The sequence below is a fragment of the Oncorhynchus nerka genome, linkage group LG12 (assembly GCF_034236695.1).
Source record: "Oncorhynchus nerka isolate Pitt River linkage group LG12, Oner_Uvic_2.0, whole genome shotgun sequence".
Lineage (NCBI taxonomy): Eukaryota > Metazoa > Chordata > Actinopteri > Salmoniformes > Salmonidae > Oncorhynchus > Oncorhynchus nerka.
Window position 1 is genome coordinate 62,062,015 of NC_088407.1, and position 17,172 is coordinate 62,079,186.

At 48.0% G+C, this 17,172-nt stretch overlaps 1 protein-coding gene across 1 annotated transcript in view; it reads right to left on the reverse strand.

Annotated features, from left to right (window-relative positions):
- Positions 1 to 16,588: 16,588 nt before the first annotated feature.
- Positions 16,589 to 17,172, reverse strand: part of tmem260 (transmembrane protein 260) — a 36,192-nt gene continuing 35,608 nt past the window's right edge. Inside the window, 2 exon segments of the mRNA XM_065025005.1 lie at positions 16,589 to 16,666; positions 16,769 to 16,886. Coding sequence (XP_064881077.1) covers positions 16,589 to 16,666; positions 16,769 to 16,886 — 196 coding nt within the window.

Sequence of the window (17,172 nt, forward strand, 5' to 3'; positions counted from 1 at the left end):
TTGGTACCTCCTGTATATAGCCTCCACATTGACTCTGTATCGGTACCTCCTGTATACAGCCTCCACATTGACTCTGTATTGGTACCCCTGTATACAGCCTCCACATTGACTCTGTATCGGTACCCCCTGTATATAGCCTCCACATTGACTCTGTATCGGTACCCCCTGTATACAGCCTCCACATTGACTCTGTATCGGTACCCCCTGTATATAGCCTCCACATTGACTCTGTATCGGTACCTCCTGTATATAGCCTCCACATTGACTCTGTATCGGTACCTCCTGTATATAGCCTCCACATTGACTCTGTACCGGTACCTCCTGTATACAGCCTCCACATTGACTCTGTATCGGTACCCCCTGTATATAGCCTCCACATTGACTCTGTATCGGTACCTCCTGTATACAGCCTCCACATTGACTCTGTACCGGTATTCTCCTGTATACAGCCTCCACATTGACTCTGTATCGGTACCCCCTGTATAGCCTCCACATTGACTCTGTATCGGTACCCCCTGTATACAGCCTCCACATTGACTCTGTACCGGTACCCCCTGTATATAGCCTCCACATTGACTCTGTACCAGGACCCCCTGTATACAGCCTCCACATTGGCTCTGTACCAGGACCCCCTGTATATAGCCTCCACATTGACTCTGTACCGGTACCCCCTGTATACAGCCTCCACATTGACTCTGTACCGGTACCCCCTGTATATAGCCTCCACATTGACTCTGTACCAGGACCCCCTGTATACAGCCTCCACATTGACTCTGTACCGGTACCCCCTGTATACAGCCTCCACATTGACTCTGTACCGGTACCCCCTGTATATAGCCTCCACATTGACTCTGTACCAGGACCCCCTGTATATAGCCTCCACATTGACTCTGTACCAGTACCCCCTGTATATAGCCTCCACATTGACTCTGTACCGGTACCCCCTGTATATAGCCTCCACATTGACTCTGTACCAGGACCCCCTGTATATAGCCTCCACATTGACTCTGTACCAGTACCCCCTGTATATAGCCTCCACATTGACTCTGTACCAGGACCCCCTGTATACAGCCTCCACATTGACTCTGTACCGGTACCCCCTGCTGTATATAGCCTCCACATTGACTCTGTACCGTACCCCTGTATATAGCCTCCACATTGACTCTGTACCGGTACCCCTGTATATAGCCTCCACATTGACTCTGTACCGGTACCCCCTGTATATAGCCTCCACATTGACTCTGTACCGGTACCCCCTGTATATAGCCTCCACATTGACTCTGTACCGGTACCCCCTGTATATAGCCTCCACATTGACTCTGTACCGGTACCCCCTGTATATAGCCTCCACATTGACTCTGTACCAGTACCTCCTGTATATAGCCTCCACATTGACTCTGTACCAGTACCTCCTGTATATAGCCTCCACATTGACTCTGTACCAGGACCCCCTGTATACAGCCTCCACATTGACTCTGTACCGGTACCCCCTGTATATAGCCTCCACATTGACTCTGTACCAGGACCCCCTGTATACAGCCTCCACATTGACTCTGTACCGGTACCCCCTGTATACAGCCTCCACATTGACTCTGTCCCGGTACCCCCTGTATACAGCCTCCACATTGACTCTGTCCCGGTACCTCCTGTATACAGCCTCCACATTGACTCTGTATTGGTACCTCCTGTATACAGCCTCCACATTGACTCTGTCCCGGTACCCCCTGTATACAGCCTCCACATTGACTCTGTCCCGGTACCTCCTGTATACAGCCTCCACATTGACTCTGTATTGGTACCCCCTGTATACAGCCTCCACATTGACTCTGTCCCGGTACCCCCTGTATACAGCCTCCACATTGACTCTGTCCCGGTACCTCCTGTATATAGTCTCCACATTGACTCTGTACCGGTACCCCCTGTATATAGCCTCCACATTGACTCTGTACCGGTACCCCCTGTATATAGCCTCCACATTGACTCTGTACCGGTACCCCCTGTATATAGCCTCCACATTGACTCTGTACCGGTACCCCTGTATATAGCCTCCACATTGACTCTGTACCGGTACCCCTGTATATAGCCTCCACATTGACTCTGTACCAGTACCTCCTGTATATAGCCTCCACATTGACTCTGTACCAGTACCTCCTGTATATAGCCTCCACATTGACTCTGTACCAGGACCCCTGTATACAGCCTCCACATTGACTCTGTACCGGTACCCCTGTATATAGCCTCCACATTGACTCTGTACCAGGACCCCTGTATACAGCCTCCACATTGACTCTGTACCGGTACCCCTGTATACAGCCTCCACATTGACTCTGTCCCGGTACCCCTGTATACAGCCTCCACATTGACTCTGTCCCGGTACCTCCTGTATACAGCCTCCACATTGACTCTGTATTGGTACCTCCTGTATACAGCCTCCACATTGACTCTGTCCGGTACCCCCTGTATACAGCCTCCACATTGACTCTGTCCCGGTACCTCCTGTATACAGCCTCCACATTGACTCTGTATTGGTACCCCCTGTATACAGCCTCCACATTGACTCTGTCCCGGTACCCCCTGTATACAGCCTCCACATTGACTCTGTCCCGGTACCTCCTGTATATAGTCTCCACATTGACTCTGTCCCGGTACCTCCTGTATATAGCCTCCACATTGACTCTGTATTGGTACCTCCTGTATACAGCCTCCACATTGACTCTGTATTGGTACCTCCTGTATACAGCCTCCACATTGACTCTGTACCGGTACCCCCTGTATATAGCCTCCACATTGACTCTGTATTGGTACCTCCTGTATACAGCCTCCACATTGACTCTGTATTGGTACCTCCTGTATATAGCCTCCACATTGACTCTGTACCGGTACCCCCTGTATACAGCCTCCACATTGACTCTGTATTGGTACCCCCTGTATATAGTCTCCACATTGACTCTGTCCCGGTACCTCCTGTATACAGCCTCCACATTGACTCTGTATTGGTACCCCCTGTATATAGCCTCCACATTGACTCTGTATTGGTACCTCCTGTATACAGCCTCCACATTGACTCTGTATTGGTACCTCCTGTATATAGCCTCCACATTGACTCTGTACCGGTACCCCCTGTATACAGCCTCCACATTGACTCTGTATTGGTACCTCCTGTATACAGCCTCCACATTGACTTTGTACCGGTACCCCCTGTATACAGCCTCCACATTGACTCTGTACCAGTACCCCCTGTATACAGCCTCCACATTGACTCTGTATTGGTACCTCCTGTATACAGCCTCCACATTGACTCTGTACCAGTACCCCCTGTATACAGCCTCCACATTGACTCTGTACCAGTACCCCCTGTATACAGCCTCCACATTGACTCTGTATTGGTACCTCCTGTATACAGCCTCCACATTGACTCTGTACCAGTACCCCTGTATACAGCCTCCACATTGACTCTGTACCAGTACCCCTGTATACAGCCTCCACATTGACTCTGTATTGGTACCTCCTGTATATAGCCTCCACATTGACTCTGTACCAGTACCCCCTGTATACAGCCTCCACATTGACTCTGTATTGGTACCTCCTGTATATAGCCTCCACATTGACTCTGTACCAGTACCCCCTGTATATAGCCTCCACATTGACTCTGTATTGGTACCTCCTGTATACAGCCTCCACATTGACTCTGTACCAGTACCCCCTGTATATCGCCTCCACATTGACTCTGTATTGGTACCTCCTGTATACAGCCTCCACATTGACTCTGTACCAGTACCCCCTGTATATCGCCTCCACATTGACTCTGTATTGGTACCTCCTGTATACAGCCTCCACATTGACTCTGTACCAGTACCCCCTGTATATCGCCTCCACATTGACTCTGTATTGGTACCTCCTGTATACAGCCTCCACATTGACTCTGTATTGGTACCTCCTGTATACAGCCTCCACATTGACTCTGTATTGGTACCTCCTGTATACAGCCTCCACATTGACTCTGTATTGGTACCTCCTGTATACAGCCTCCACATTGACTCTGTATTGGTACCTCCTGTATACAGCCTCCACATTGACTCTGTATTGGTACCTCCTGTATACAGCCTCCACATTGACTCTGTACCGGTACCCCCTGTATATAGCCTCCACATTGACTCTGTATTGGTACCTCCTGTATACAGCCTCCACATTGACTCTGTATTGGTACCTCCTGTATACAGCCTCCACATTGACTCTGTATTGGTACCTCCTGTATACAGCCTCCACATTGACTCTGTATTGGTACCTCCTGTATACAGCCTCCACATTGACTCTGTATTGGTACCTCCTGTATACAGCCTCCACATTGACTCTGTATTGGTACCCCCTGTATACAGCCTCCACATTGACTCTGTACTGGTACCTCCTGTATACAGCCTCCACATTGACTCTGTACCGGTACCTCCTGTATACAGCCTCCACATTGACTCTGTATTGGTACCTCCTGTATACAGCCTCCACATTGACTCTGTATTGGTACCTCCTGTATACAGCCTCCACATTGACTCTGTACTGGTACCTCCTGTATACAGCCTCCACATTGACTCTGTACCAGTACCCCCTGTATACAGCCTCCACATTGACTCTGTACTGGTACCTCCTGTATATAGCCTCCACATTGACTCTGTACCGGTACCTCCTGTATACAGCCTCCACATTGACTCTGTACCGGTACCTCCTGTATATAGCCTCCACATTGACTCTGTACCGGTACACCCTGTATATAGCCTCCACATTGACTCTGTACCGGTACCTCCTGTATATAGCCTCCACATTGACTCTGTATTGGTACCTCCTGTATATAGCCTGCACATTGACTCTGTACCGGTACACCCTGTATATAGCCTCCACATTGACTCTGTACCGGTACCTCCTGTATACAGCCTCCACATTGACTCTGTATTGGTACCTCCTGTATACAGCCTCCACATTGACTCTGTATTGGTACCTCCTGTATACAGCCTCCACATTGACTCTGTATTGGTACTGTATTGGTCCTGTATACAGCCTCCACATTGACTCTGTATTGGTACACCTCCTGACTCTGTATTGGTACCTCCTGTATACAGCCTCCACATTGACTCTGTATTGGTACCTCCTGTATACAGCCTCCACATTGACTCTGTATTGGTACCTCCTGTATACAGCCTCCACATTGACTCTGTACCAGTACCCCCTGTATATAGCCTCCACATTGACTCTGTATTGGTACCTCCTGTATACAGCCTCCACATTGACTCTGTATTGGTACCTCCTGTATACAGCCTCCACATTGACTCTGTATTGGTACCTCCTGTATACAGCCTCCACATTGACTCTGTATTGGTACCTCCTGTATACAGCCTCCACATTGACTCTGTATTGGTACCCCCTGTATATAGCCTCCACATTGACTCTGTATTGGTACCTCCTGTATATAGTCTCCACATTGACTCTGTATTGGTACCTCCTGTATACAGCCTCCACATTGACTCTGTATTGGTACCTCCTGTATATAGCCTCCACATTGACTCTGTACCAGTACCCCCTGTATACAGCCTCCACATTGACTCTGTACCAGTACCCCTGTATATAGCCTCCACATTGACTCTGTACTGGTACCCCTGTATACAGCCTCCACATTGACTCTGTATTGGTACCTCCTGTATACAGCCTCCACATTGACTCTGTATTGGTACCTCCTGTATACAGCCTCGCTTGTTATTTTACTGCTGATGTTTAATGAATGGTTATGGTAATTTTCTGTTTTCTACTTATCCATTTTTTTACTTAACACTTATTTCTATTTTTTTCTTAACTTCTTAAAGCATTGTTGTTTAAGGGCTTGTAAGTAAGCATTTCACTGTAAGGTCTACACCTGTTGTATTCGGCGCATGTGACAAATAACATTTGATTTGACTTGTTAAGAACCGAACTATCAAGTGTCAGTCAATCAGAGCAATAATCTCCAGTCCCAGAGCAGAGGGCCTGACCTCTGTGGTTACTTACTGTAGACCACCCTCTGACGACCAGGAGCTGGGCTGTCAGAACAGCCAGTCTACAGACAGACCACCCCGCTCTGGCCTCTTCATGTCAGCATGTCTACGGGACGTCCTGTATTATGAGGCAATAACACTTGTCTAACACTCATGTCTTACTCCTGTGACCAATAGTGGGGCAGCAGGGCGATGGAATGAGTACTCAGTGAGTCTATCACCTTCACCACACCCATCAAAATGCACAAAATCCTATTTTCAGTATATTGTACTTAAGATGAAATTCACATGATGTACTGTTTTACCCTCCTGCTGTGTTCCAGTCGAATTGGACCGATTTACAAGTTCTCTCTGAAAAATGTAGTTAATTTAATCTGATTGTCATAAGGATCCATGACTTTGTCCACACGGGGCATCTGAACACACAAAATACATTTGGATGATTTTCATAACATTTTGGGTATTTAATTTAATTTGTGTACATCTGTGGTGTTCCCGGTCAAAAATAACCCATAAATGAATGGGTGACACACACACGGTCATGATTTTTGTAATAATGGTCAGACCAAGACGCAGCGCGATTTGAGTTCCACATACTTTATTATTAGTGAAACTTAACAAAACAAAACAATAAATGAACTAACCGTGACTACTGAGGTGCTAAGTCCAAACAAAAACAATATCCCATAACCCACAGGTGGAAAAAATGCTACTTAAGTATGATCCCCAATTAGAGACAACGATAGCCAGCTGCCTCTAATTGGGAATCATACCAAAACCCCAACATAGAAAAAACAACATAGAACCCCACATAGAGAATATAAACTAGACTAATCACCCAGTCACGCCCTGACCTACTCTACCATAGAAAATAAAGGCTCTCTATGGTGAGGACCTGACAGTACCCCCCCCCCCTGAAACCAAAAGGGAGGGTTAGGGGGGGGGGTCTAGTGTAGGCTCTGGTGCGGGGCGAAGTACTGGACTAGACGCCGTGTCTAGACTGGGCATCGGGGCAGAGAAGGGCTCCGGCCATGTAGCTGGACTGGACGCCGTGCTCAGACTGGGCATCGGCGCAGGGGAAGGCTCCGGCCATGTAGCTGGACTGGACGCCGTGCTCAGACTGGGCACCTGTGCAGAGGAAGACTCCGGCCTTGGAGCAGGACTGGACGCCGTGCCTGGACTGGACATCGTCGCAGAGGAAGGCTATTGCCAAGGAGCGGGACTGGACGCCGTGCTCAGACTGGGCATCGGCGCAGGGGAAGGCTCCGGCCATGTAGACTGGACGCTGTGCCTGGACATCGGCGCAGAGGAAGGCTCCTGCCAAGGAGCGGGACTGGACGCCGTGCTCAGACTGGGCATCGGCGCAGGGGAAGGCTCCAGCCATGTAGCTGGACTGGACGCCGTGCCTGGACATCGGCGCAGAGGAAGGCTCCTGCCAAGGAGCGGGACTGGACGCCGTGCTCAGACCGGGGGGACCGTCGCCCGGAAACTCCGGACTGGGGGGACCGTCGCCCGGAAACTCCGGACCGGGGGGACCGTCGCCCGGAAACTCCGGACCGGGGGGACCGTCGCCTGATCCCCACATAGAAAATATAAACTAGACTAACCCCCCAGTCACACCCTGACCAACTCCACAATAGAAAATAAAGGGGAAGGCTATGGTCAGGGCGTGACCCCCACCTCTCGGCCTCCATGGCAACTTCCTGTTTTCTGAGGTGTGATGTGATGTTTTATACAGTGCGGGTGTGATGTGATGTTTTATACAGTGCGGGTGTGATGTGATGTTTTATACAGTGCGGGTGTGATGTGGTGTTTTACACAGTGCGGGTGTGATGTGGTGTTTTACACAGTGCGGGTGTGATGTGGTGTTTTACACAGTGCGGGTGTGATGTGGTGTTTTATACAGTGCGGGTATGATGTGGTGTTTTATACAGTGCGGGTATGATGTGGTGTTTTACACAGTGCGGGTGTGTTGTGGTGTTTTATACAGTGCGGGTGTGTTGTGGTGTTTTATACAGTGCGGGTGTGATGTGGTGTTTTATACAGTGCGGGTGTGATGCGGTGTTTTATACAGTGCGGGTGTGATGCAGTGTTTTACACAGTGCGGGTGTGATGCGGTGTTTTACACAGTGCGGGTGTGATGCGGTGTTTTACACAGTGCGGGTGTGATGTGGTGTTTTACACAGTGCGGGTGTGATGTGGTGTTTTACACAGTGCGGGTGTGATGTGGTGTTTTACACAGTGTGGGTGTGATGTGGTGTTTTATACAGTGCGGGTGTGATGTGGTGTTTTATACAGTGCGGGTGTGATGTGGTGTTTTATACAGTGTGGGTGTGATGTGGTGTTTTATACAGTGCGGGTGTGATGTGGTGTTTTATACAGTGCGGGTGTGATGTGGTGTTTTATACAGTGCGGGTGTGCTGCGTCACAGCCAGCATGCGCCTGCGTTGTAGCTTCGCTCAGAGGTGTAATGCCTGATTAGGGGATTACAGGAAAGTACTTCTTTGCAGTTCTGTGAGAAACAATTATTAACATGTTGCTGTCTCTAATCCTGGATAAACACAGCTTTTCAAGAACAACAGCCAGACTCTCTTTCTTCCCTTTTTGAAAATCTGCATCTAAACCCTGTAGCCACTTGAACTCCAAAGCCTAACTAATACCAGTTAAGGAGACAGGGCAGTGGCATGGAACACTGTCATTACCTGGGTGCCGCTGATTCACTGTTCACAGCTCCTGGAGGAGAACATGGCTGACCAGCAGGGGATAGTATTTAGGGAGAAATCCACATTTAGCTCGGGGAGAGAAAGGCATTGTGTGGTGCATTACTTGTTGAAAGGGCATTAGACTGAACATGTTCACAGCCTGTAATCTTTTATTTGTTTGTACACTTCTTTCATGTAATTTGCTTTCTAGTAATTCAAAGAATATTTTGTAAGTGATGCTGCTGGAGAGGCTGTGGATAACTGATCCAGGTAGGGAAATACTACAGTGTAGATCTTTTAGAGCTGTCTGCTTGTCAGGGATGACTTTGAAGTCTTAATGTTTCCTATTGTACCTTAATAATACTTCCGATTAGTCTGATTTAACACCAGTTTAATAATACATGATTTATTTTGCTACTTCCAAGCAGGTGCAGAGGGCACTCGACATACACACCTCAGCCAGACTGTTCAAATAACACACACAAACTTAACAGATTTCCATCCAAAGTTTTTTGCAAGTACAGTAGGAGTATTGTAAGCTAGCAGTGTAGGACAGTTCCAGGGCTTAAGGAAACAGTTATTGGGGGAAAATACATATTTGAAATGTTATTTAATCACAATCAACATAATCATTTATTATCAACATTACCTCCATGTGTTGAGGAGAACCATACCCTCTGAGCTCCCGAAGGGGTTCCATCTCCCTATTGTCCGGTCCACAGAGCCCAGTGCAGGCCAGAGGGAGCAAGGCCTGGCCCTGAGGTCTAAGGTTGGTGGTGGTGGGTGGGATTGATGTGGAGCTGGTGCCCATCTGGCAGGGCAGGATTTAGCCCTAATCCCAGAGCTCCTAGGCAGGGGAGCCCCAGGCTGCTGATCAGAACGCCCCATTGGTCCCTATTCATTCCTCAGCAGACACATAGCCTGCTGTAGAAACCAGAGAAAAACAAGAAGTCTTCAACTGCTGGACATTGACAAGAACACATCAGAGACATTACAATTGATATTGTACACTGTGGGAAATGTTCATATTTTAATGGACACAGGAAACTTCATCTTAGCCGACACACATAATACACTGAGTATGCAAAACATTAGGAACACCTTCCTAATATTGAGTTGCACCCCCTTTTGCCCTCAGAACAGCCTCAATTTGGCGGGGCTTAGATTCTACAAGGTGTCAAAAGCATTCCACAGGGATGCTGGCCCATGTTCACTTCAATGCTTCCCACAGTTGTGTCAAGTTTGCTGCATGTCCTTTGGGCGTTGGACCATTCTCGATACACACGGGAAACTGTTGAGTGGGAAAAACCCGGTAGCGTTGCAGTTCTTGACACACACAAACCGCTGCGCTTGGCACCTACTACCATACCCCGTTCAAAGGCACTTAATTATTTTTGTCTTGCCCATTTACCCTCTGAATGGCACACACACACACAGAATACATGTCTCAAGGCTTAAAAATCCTTCTTTAACCTGTCTCCTCCCCTTCATCTACACGGATTGAAGTGGATTTAACAAGTGACATCAATAAGGGATCATAGCTTTCACCTGGATTCACCTGGTCGGTCTATGTCACGGAAAGAGCAGGTGTTCTTAAAGATTTGAACACGCAGGGTATATCCAGTAGACTAAACCAGTCCTGTCTGTCTGGGATTAACAGCTGTACACAGACGTAATGTGATAAACAAAAATAAAATATGATCGCAACAAACGCCGACAGGAAGAGGAGAGACATACACATCGTCACAAGCAGAGGACACAGACTGATATTTGAGAGGCAAGTTGTAGTAACACATTTGTCACATACACAAGTAAAGACTGAGTAAATATATACACACATAATTACAAAAACAGACGGAGAGGCAAATACACAAAGACACCCAGAAGCAGTCACAAAGCCAAACACACCTAACCACAGATAATCCCCTTGACACTGGAACACACACACACACACACACACACATTATGTTTATCACTCCAAAACCAGCCCACCGACACCCATCACTCTAATTCCATTTGTCTGTTTAGATTTGTTTTGCTTTAATCCTCCCTTGTTTGTGCACATCTGCAAGCACTGCAGCAGCATTGAGAGCGAGAGGAAGAGAGAGAGAAACAGAGTGAGTGAGTGAGAAAGAACTGAGTGCACAGGGAGTACTTTCAGTCCTGCACCTCTGGTCCCGGTACCGAGGGCTCCACCACTAGGGGTAGACAGGCATGTCTGCTAGCCCAGAGAGAGGCACCCTTTCCCAGCCACGGCGCTGCCGTCAGCCCCGCAGGCCTCATTAATCACTGTGCACAGTCAAACACCCAGTCACGCAGTCTCAAACACCAACACAACATTACAGGCTTTTTACACAGTATTACGCCACATCTTATTACCCCATTCAAGTCCCTCTATTAGCTCAATTGGATGATGGGATTTCCATTTGTAAATTGGGTGATTTTAGATTAGCTTGTCTGTATGTCAGCTGTGAAATGCCCCAATGAGACAGTGAATGAGGTGACCAATCCCGTGAATAAATGCTTACGCATGCTGGTGCTGTGCATGAATGAGTGGTGGTGTCGAGCAAAAAATATACAAAATAAAAACTTTACCAGGCAAAAGACGTGTGTTTAGGAACAATGTGAGCTGATTTCTAATAGGGTCACATTGTTTATCTCTTTGCATATTTAATTACTATGAGTTGTAAATGATACACACCTGTAGTGATGTACTCCTGACATGAAACATGTTTTAACAGGTAATTCAGGTCTAAACAGAGATTGTTATATACTTTTACTGTATCCTCACCTACTACCAACTGCCTTACGCAGGAACATAGTCAGCCGACAGAAACCAAGGTTGTGAATCACTCTTCATCCCCAGGCCTCTCATTCAGATACGAGAGAGAGAGAGAGAGAGACGAGAGAGAGAACAAGAGAGAGAGAACGAGAGAGAGAGAGAGAACGAGAGAACGAGAGAGAACGAGAGAACGAGAGAACGAGAGAACGAGAGAGAGAGAGAGAGAGAGAACGAGAGAGAATGAGAGAGAACGAGAGAGAGAGAGAATGAGAGAGAACAAGAGAGAGAGAGAGAGAGAGAAAAGAGGCACCCCAAGCGAGCTGAGACGCTGCAAATTATGAAAAAGCCTCTGTGTCCTAAATGGAGGCCAAGCTCTTTAATGTCGCACAAAATTAGAACCTGGGGGAGGAAGTGTGGCCTGCTTCTCGTTCTGGCCAACTCCCCGCCAACCCCCCTCCCTCAGCCCCTCTCAAAGCAAACAGAGATATTATCTCATGGCCAGTGGCGCTCTGTTGTATAGGGGAAACGGAGAGACCCCTGAGAGAGTCCAGGGGCGTCCATAAAGGTGCCTAATTTGTCAGTTTACTCCTCAATTATTTAAATAGGTCTAAGAAGGGAACGGAGAAAGGGGCTTTTTCTGCCTTTCCGTAGTAATGCGGAGAGAGACCTTTCTCCACAGTAGCTATTTTCAATTATGCTCTGCACTGCTGTCTTTGATAGACGAAAGTGCAGTGGTGCTATATCAAATAAACAAATGTATGTACACAAGATAACAATGGGAATTTAGGGAAATAACAATGGGAATTCAGTTAGCCAAGTATAACTCCAAGAGGTTATTTCACATTTACTATACCGTAATACTAAAATACATATTGAAAGAAAAACAGACACAAAGCTGTCAGTCGAGATGTAGGGCGGCGGTGTACTATGGAGACAGCGTTAAAAACCCTTTGTCCAGACATCCCCTGTGGTACTCCATGCACCTGTCTGCCTGGGTAAAGCCCTTATCCCTCAACTACCTCTCCAACCTGGACAGAGGAACATGGCTCCTTTCCTATCAGCCAGGCACCACCAGCCCTCCATGTCCTGCTAAAGGAGAAACACAGCCAGGCAGGGCCAGGCATCTCCCAGGCTAGGGCCAGGCATCTCCCAGGCTAGGGCCAGGCATCTCCCAGGCTAGGGCCAGGCATCTCCCAGGCTAGGGCCAGGAAACCCATTGGAGGTATGTGGGGGCTGGGGAAAGATATTAGCAAGGGTTCAAGATTGATCCTGAAAATGTAGATGGTCAAATCCCCCAACCCCTCCTATATCTGTCCCTATTGTTGAGAGCTTTATTAAAGAGACGATGAGGAGGATGCTGTGGATGTGTGGTAGGGGGTCGTGAGGTGACCATCACCCCCAAGCGTCTGGTGGAGGCAGGTAACACGCTCTTCCTCACACTGTCTACAGGCTTTTTTTTTAGGTCCCCAACAAGCACTTTCAATAAGCTCAGCAGCAGCAACACAAGGTCCTATGACAGCACTATATACCTAGTATTCCTACACACAGACCTGGACAATGTTCTCATCAACACAATGACTTAGTCCATTTAAAAACAGGCAGGTACACTTACAGGTGGAGAATACACATTTAGACTTTCTGCACAACAGGAGACAAACAAACCAACATAAAGACATATACAGTAAAGACAATGGAGAGAGCTGCTAGCACCTGTACAAACAGACTCTCTGTAAAGCCACAAACACACAGTACCTGCAGGGTCTTACACAATGGCTGTCACACACCGAGACACACACTCATTAAGGCAATAACCAACTCAACCTGCAAGCATGCCAATTCACACATTACAACATGTGAACAAAGTCATTCTCCAAGAGGAAAATAACCTACAGCGCATTACACAAAGGAACGCTTTGGTCCCATACATGTTCTATTAGACTTTTGGCTTGTTGCGAATACACTAGAAAAACACCTTGGATGTCCCAGCTAGTCCTGCTGGTGCTGAGGCACTCTGGAGCCCCAGCACTACAATGGGGACACCCCACACTGTCATCTATATTTTATCATAAAAAAAAAAACTTCATTTAACTAGGCAAGTCAGTTAAGAAGAAATTCTTATTTACAATGATGGCCTACCCCGGCCAAACCTGCACTCCCAATCACGGCCTGATGTGATACAGCCTGGATTTGAACCATGGACTGTAGGAACGCCTCTTGCACTGACATGCAGTGCCTTAGACCGCTGTGCCACTCGGGAGCCCATCTATAAGACCTACGGTGCAAAACCAACCATCAACAGCCGCTGCATTAGACAAACCTACAAGTATGGATGAATAACAAGAACAATCCTGTGCTAAAAATATGTCAAGTTCAGTCGCGGCCATTGGCCATGATCACAGAAATGGGTGGCGTAGATTAAACACCCTTGAAACAGGTTTCCCTGCTTAGGAAACTGATCTGCAGGGAAGTTTTTCCAGAGTGTAAGATGATGCAAAATCTGTGGCCAGCTCAGTACATTATGCCTATTCCACCCCCTACCACAACCCAACCTTCTCCATCCAGCCAGAGAGGAGATAGGCCCAGCCTCTAAAGCCGTCTTTTCAGCCCCTACTCCCGTTTGGTCTATCTGAGATGCACAGCAAGCGGAGGTGTTGCTTTTCCGCTGGCATTCCGGACAGTATCTACTTATAGATGGAGAAAAAGAGAAAAGAAAAACAGAAGGGGTATTATCAGGCAGGGATGAGAGCAGCAAAGGCATTTTGTCTTTTTATTCCGCTCCTAAGCCCTGGGCTTTGCTCCCAATCCGGATGGTCGATACGGCCAGGGATGTAAATGAAATGCAAAGAGGAATAAGACTGGCTTCCCATCTCCAGTGTGTGCCTCCATGCCCCCCCCCCCTCTCTTTTCTGCTCTGTCGCTATTCTCTTCTTCCGGCTGTTTATAGTGTTGTCTCTCTGTCTCCCATTCACAGGCTTGCCTCTCTCTCACCCTCTCTCTGTCTCTTTCCCCCTCTCCCTCCATCCCTTCCCTCTCCCTCTCTCCCTGGCTGGGCTCACAGCTCTTATCTCCTCAGACGCCCCACATTCCAGCGTTGCCGTGGCTGCCTGCCTGCATCCGTGGTCACGGCGATTCCATGGGTTCCTACAATCCTTCAGCAGCTTGCTGATTTGGGGTGGGCAACCGACTCTCAGAGACAGGGGGCGGGGGGGAGACAGTGGAAGAGAGGGACATAAGAGAGGGATGAGAGAGAGCGAGGGAGACAGGAGAGGGAGACAGATAGAGGGAGATTCAAGCAGAAGAAAGGACACAAGAAAAGGTAAATGATAAAGTAAGGTGACAGAGCAAAAAACACAAAATATATTAAACATCTGTACATTGTACTATAGATTCATAGATTTTTTTGCATCTCCTTCTAATATTAATTTGTCATATTTGTATACATCAATAAATACTTACACCAGAAATAAAATGTCTCATAGAAAAAATAAACACAGTAGAAAAAAAGTAAAGCTCTGAGAACATTTTAAGTGGAAAAATGAATCTTTGTTAGAGTATTTTAATCTGTGGACAGCAGAAAAATATAGCATGTTCACAGTCAGAATGTGGAAGGTGAGCGAGGTAGAAGGTCTCTCCGAGAACAGAGGAACGAGGGAATGGAAGGTGAGCGAGGTAGAAGGTCTCTCCGAGGACAGAGGAACGAGGGAATGGAAGGTGAGCGAGGTAGAAAGTCTCTCCGAGGACAGAGGAACGAGGGAATGGAAGGTGAGCGAGGTAGAAGGTCTCTCTGAGAACAGAGGAACGAGGGAATGGAAGGTGAGCGAGGTAGAAGGTCTCTCCTAGAACAGAGGAACGAGGGAATGGAAGGTGAGCGAGGTAGGTCTCTCCTAGAACAGAGGAATGAGTCCCTGCTGAGGACCCTTGCATGTCTGTGTGCAATGTCTCTGTCTGTGTTAGCGTAGTTGTGACTCTCAATGTCTGCGCAACAAAATGTCTCTGTGGAGATGAAAGCGCTCCACTGTTCAGTGTGTGTGTGTGTGTGTGTGTGTGTGTGTGTGTGTGTGTGGTGTGTGTTTCTGTCCTCGTGTCTGTGCATCACAGGAGGAGCACGCACCTCTAAATGCGTCCCTGGCATTGTAACATTTAATATGTCATTTAAATCCGTGAGGGATTATAGATCTGCTGTCAAAAGGAGAAAAAAAGTTTTTTAAAGGACCATCTCAGCCGGATGGATAGTCGGTGGGCAGCGGTGGTGATTTGGAGCCTGGGTCAGCCGGATGGATAGTCGGTGGGCAGCGGTGGTGATTTGGAGCCTGGGTCAGCCGGATGGATAGTCGGTGGGCAGCGGTGGTGATTTGGAGCCTGGGTCAGCCGGATGGATAGTCGGTGGGCAGCGGTGGTGATTTGGAGCCTGGGTCAGCCGGATGGATAGTCGGTGGGCAGCGGTGGTGATTTGGAGCCTGGGTCAGCCGGATGGATAGTCGGTGGGCAGCGGTGATGATTTGGAGCCTGGGTCAGCCGGATGGATAGTAGGTGGGCAGCGGTGGTGATTTGGAGCCTGGGTCAGCCGGATGGATAGTCGGTGGGCAGCGGTGGTGATTTGGAGCCTGGGTCAGCCGGATGGATAGTCGGTGGGCAGCGGTGGTGATTTGGAGCCTGGGTCAGCCGGATGGATAGTCGGTGGGCAGCGGTGGTGATTTGGAGCCTGGGTCAGCCGGATGGATAGTCGGTGGGCAGCGGTGGTGATTTGGAGCCTGGGTCATGCTAAGAGTCCAGAGGAAAGCGTGGCACGGCACAAGTCTGTCCTAGATTAAGAGCCTGCTCTAATCCTCCATTTCTGTGCACACATTGGGTTTCCCTCAATCTCAGCCTGACCGTCCTAATGGGAGAACTAAAGAACTAAAGCTGGAGGCCACATAATCACAACGTTAAAAGCCGCGAGAGAGGCAGAGAAAGAGATACAGAGAGAGACAGGGAAATAGTCAATAAAAGAGTGTGTGTGTGAGAGATGAACAGCTTGATTGGGTTCAGTCCAGGTTGCAAAAGTCATGTAACGTCCCCAGTGGAAAACATTCCCGCAGTGTGAGGTGCAGTCAGGGTCCTGTTTGTCTGGACAACACCACCCCGGGGGCCTGGGAGTCCGTGTGCCTCTCCACGATTTCCTTACATAGCTGTCAATCACAAAGAACACAACTTGTATACAATGACCATAACAAGCACCACTGTACAAATCTTGACCATATACTGTATGTGATTATGGTTAATGCTCATACTCCTATTTGTTTGCTATGGGAGGACTGACTCTCTGTGTAGGAGAGCTCAAACAGGCGAGCTTTCTCCTCTCCCTGGATCCTCTCAGCCAGGTCAAACAGAAAGAAAGCCGTCTTCATCCTGAAACAAAGAGAACATATCACAGGCTCAGAGCTAAGTTCTGGATGGATGAACCGTGGAGATTTATCTGCAGAGATGCACTAGGAGAATATAGTGATTTATGTAGATGCTAGCTACACAACAGCATTTCATGTAGAATAGCTGGTGCTCTACCACACCAGAGTGGGTTACGTAGATGTTTTAGCTGGCAGACTAGGCTGATCTGTCAGAGAGGCTCTATCTGTAAACTATACATATATACAGTGACTGCAAGAGAAAAGAGAGTCAGTGTCTTCAGTGTTTACTC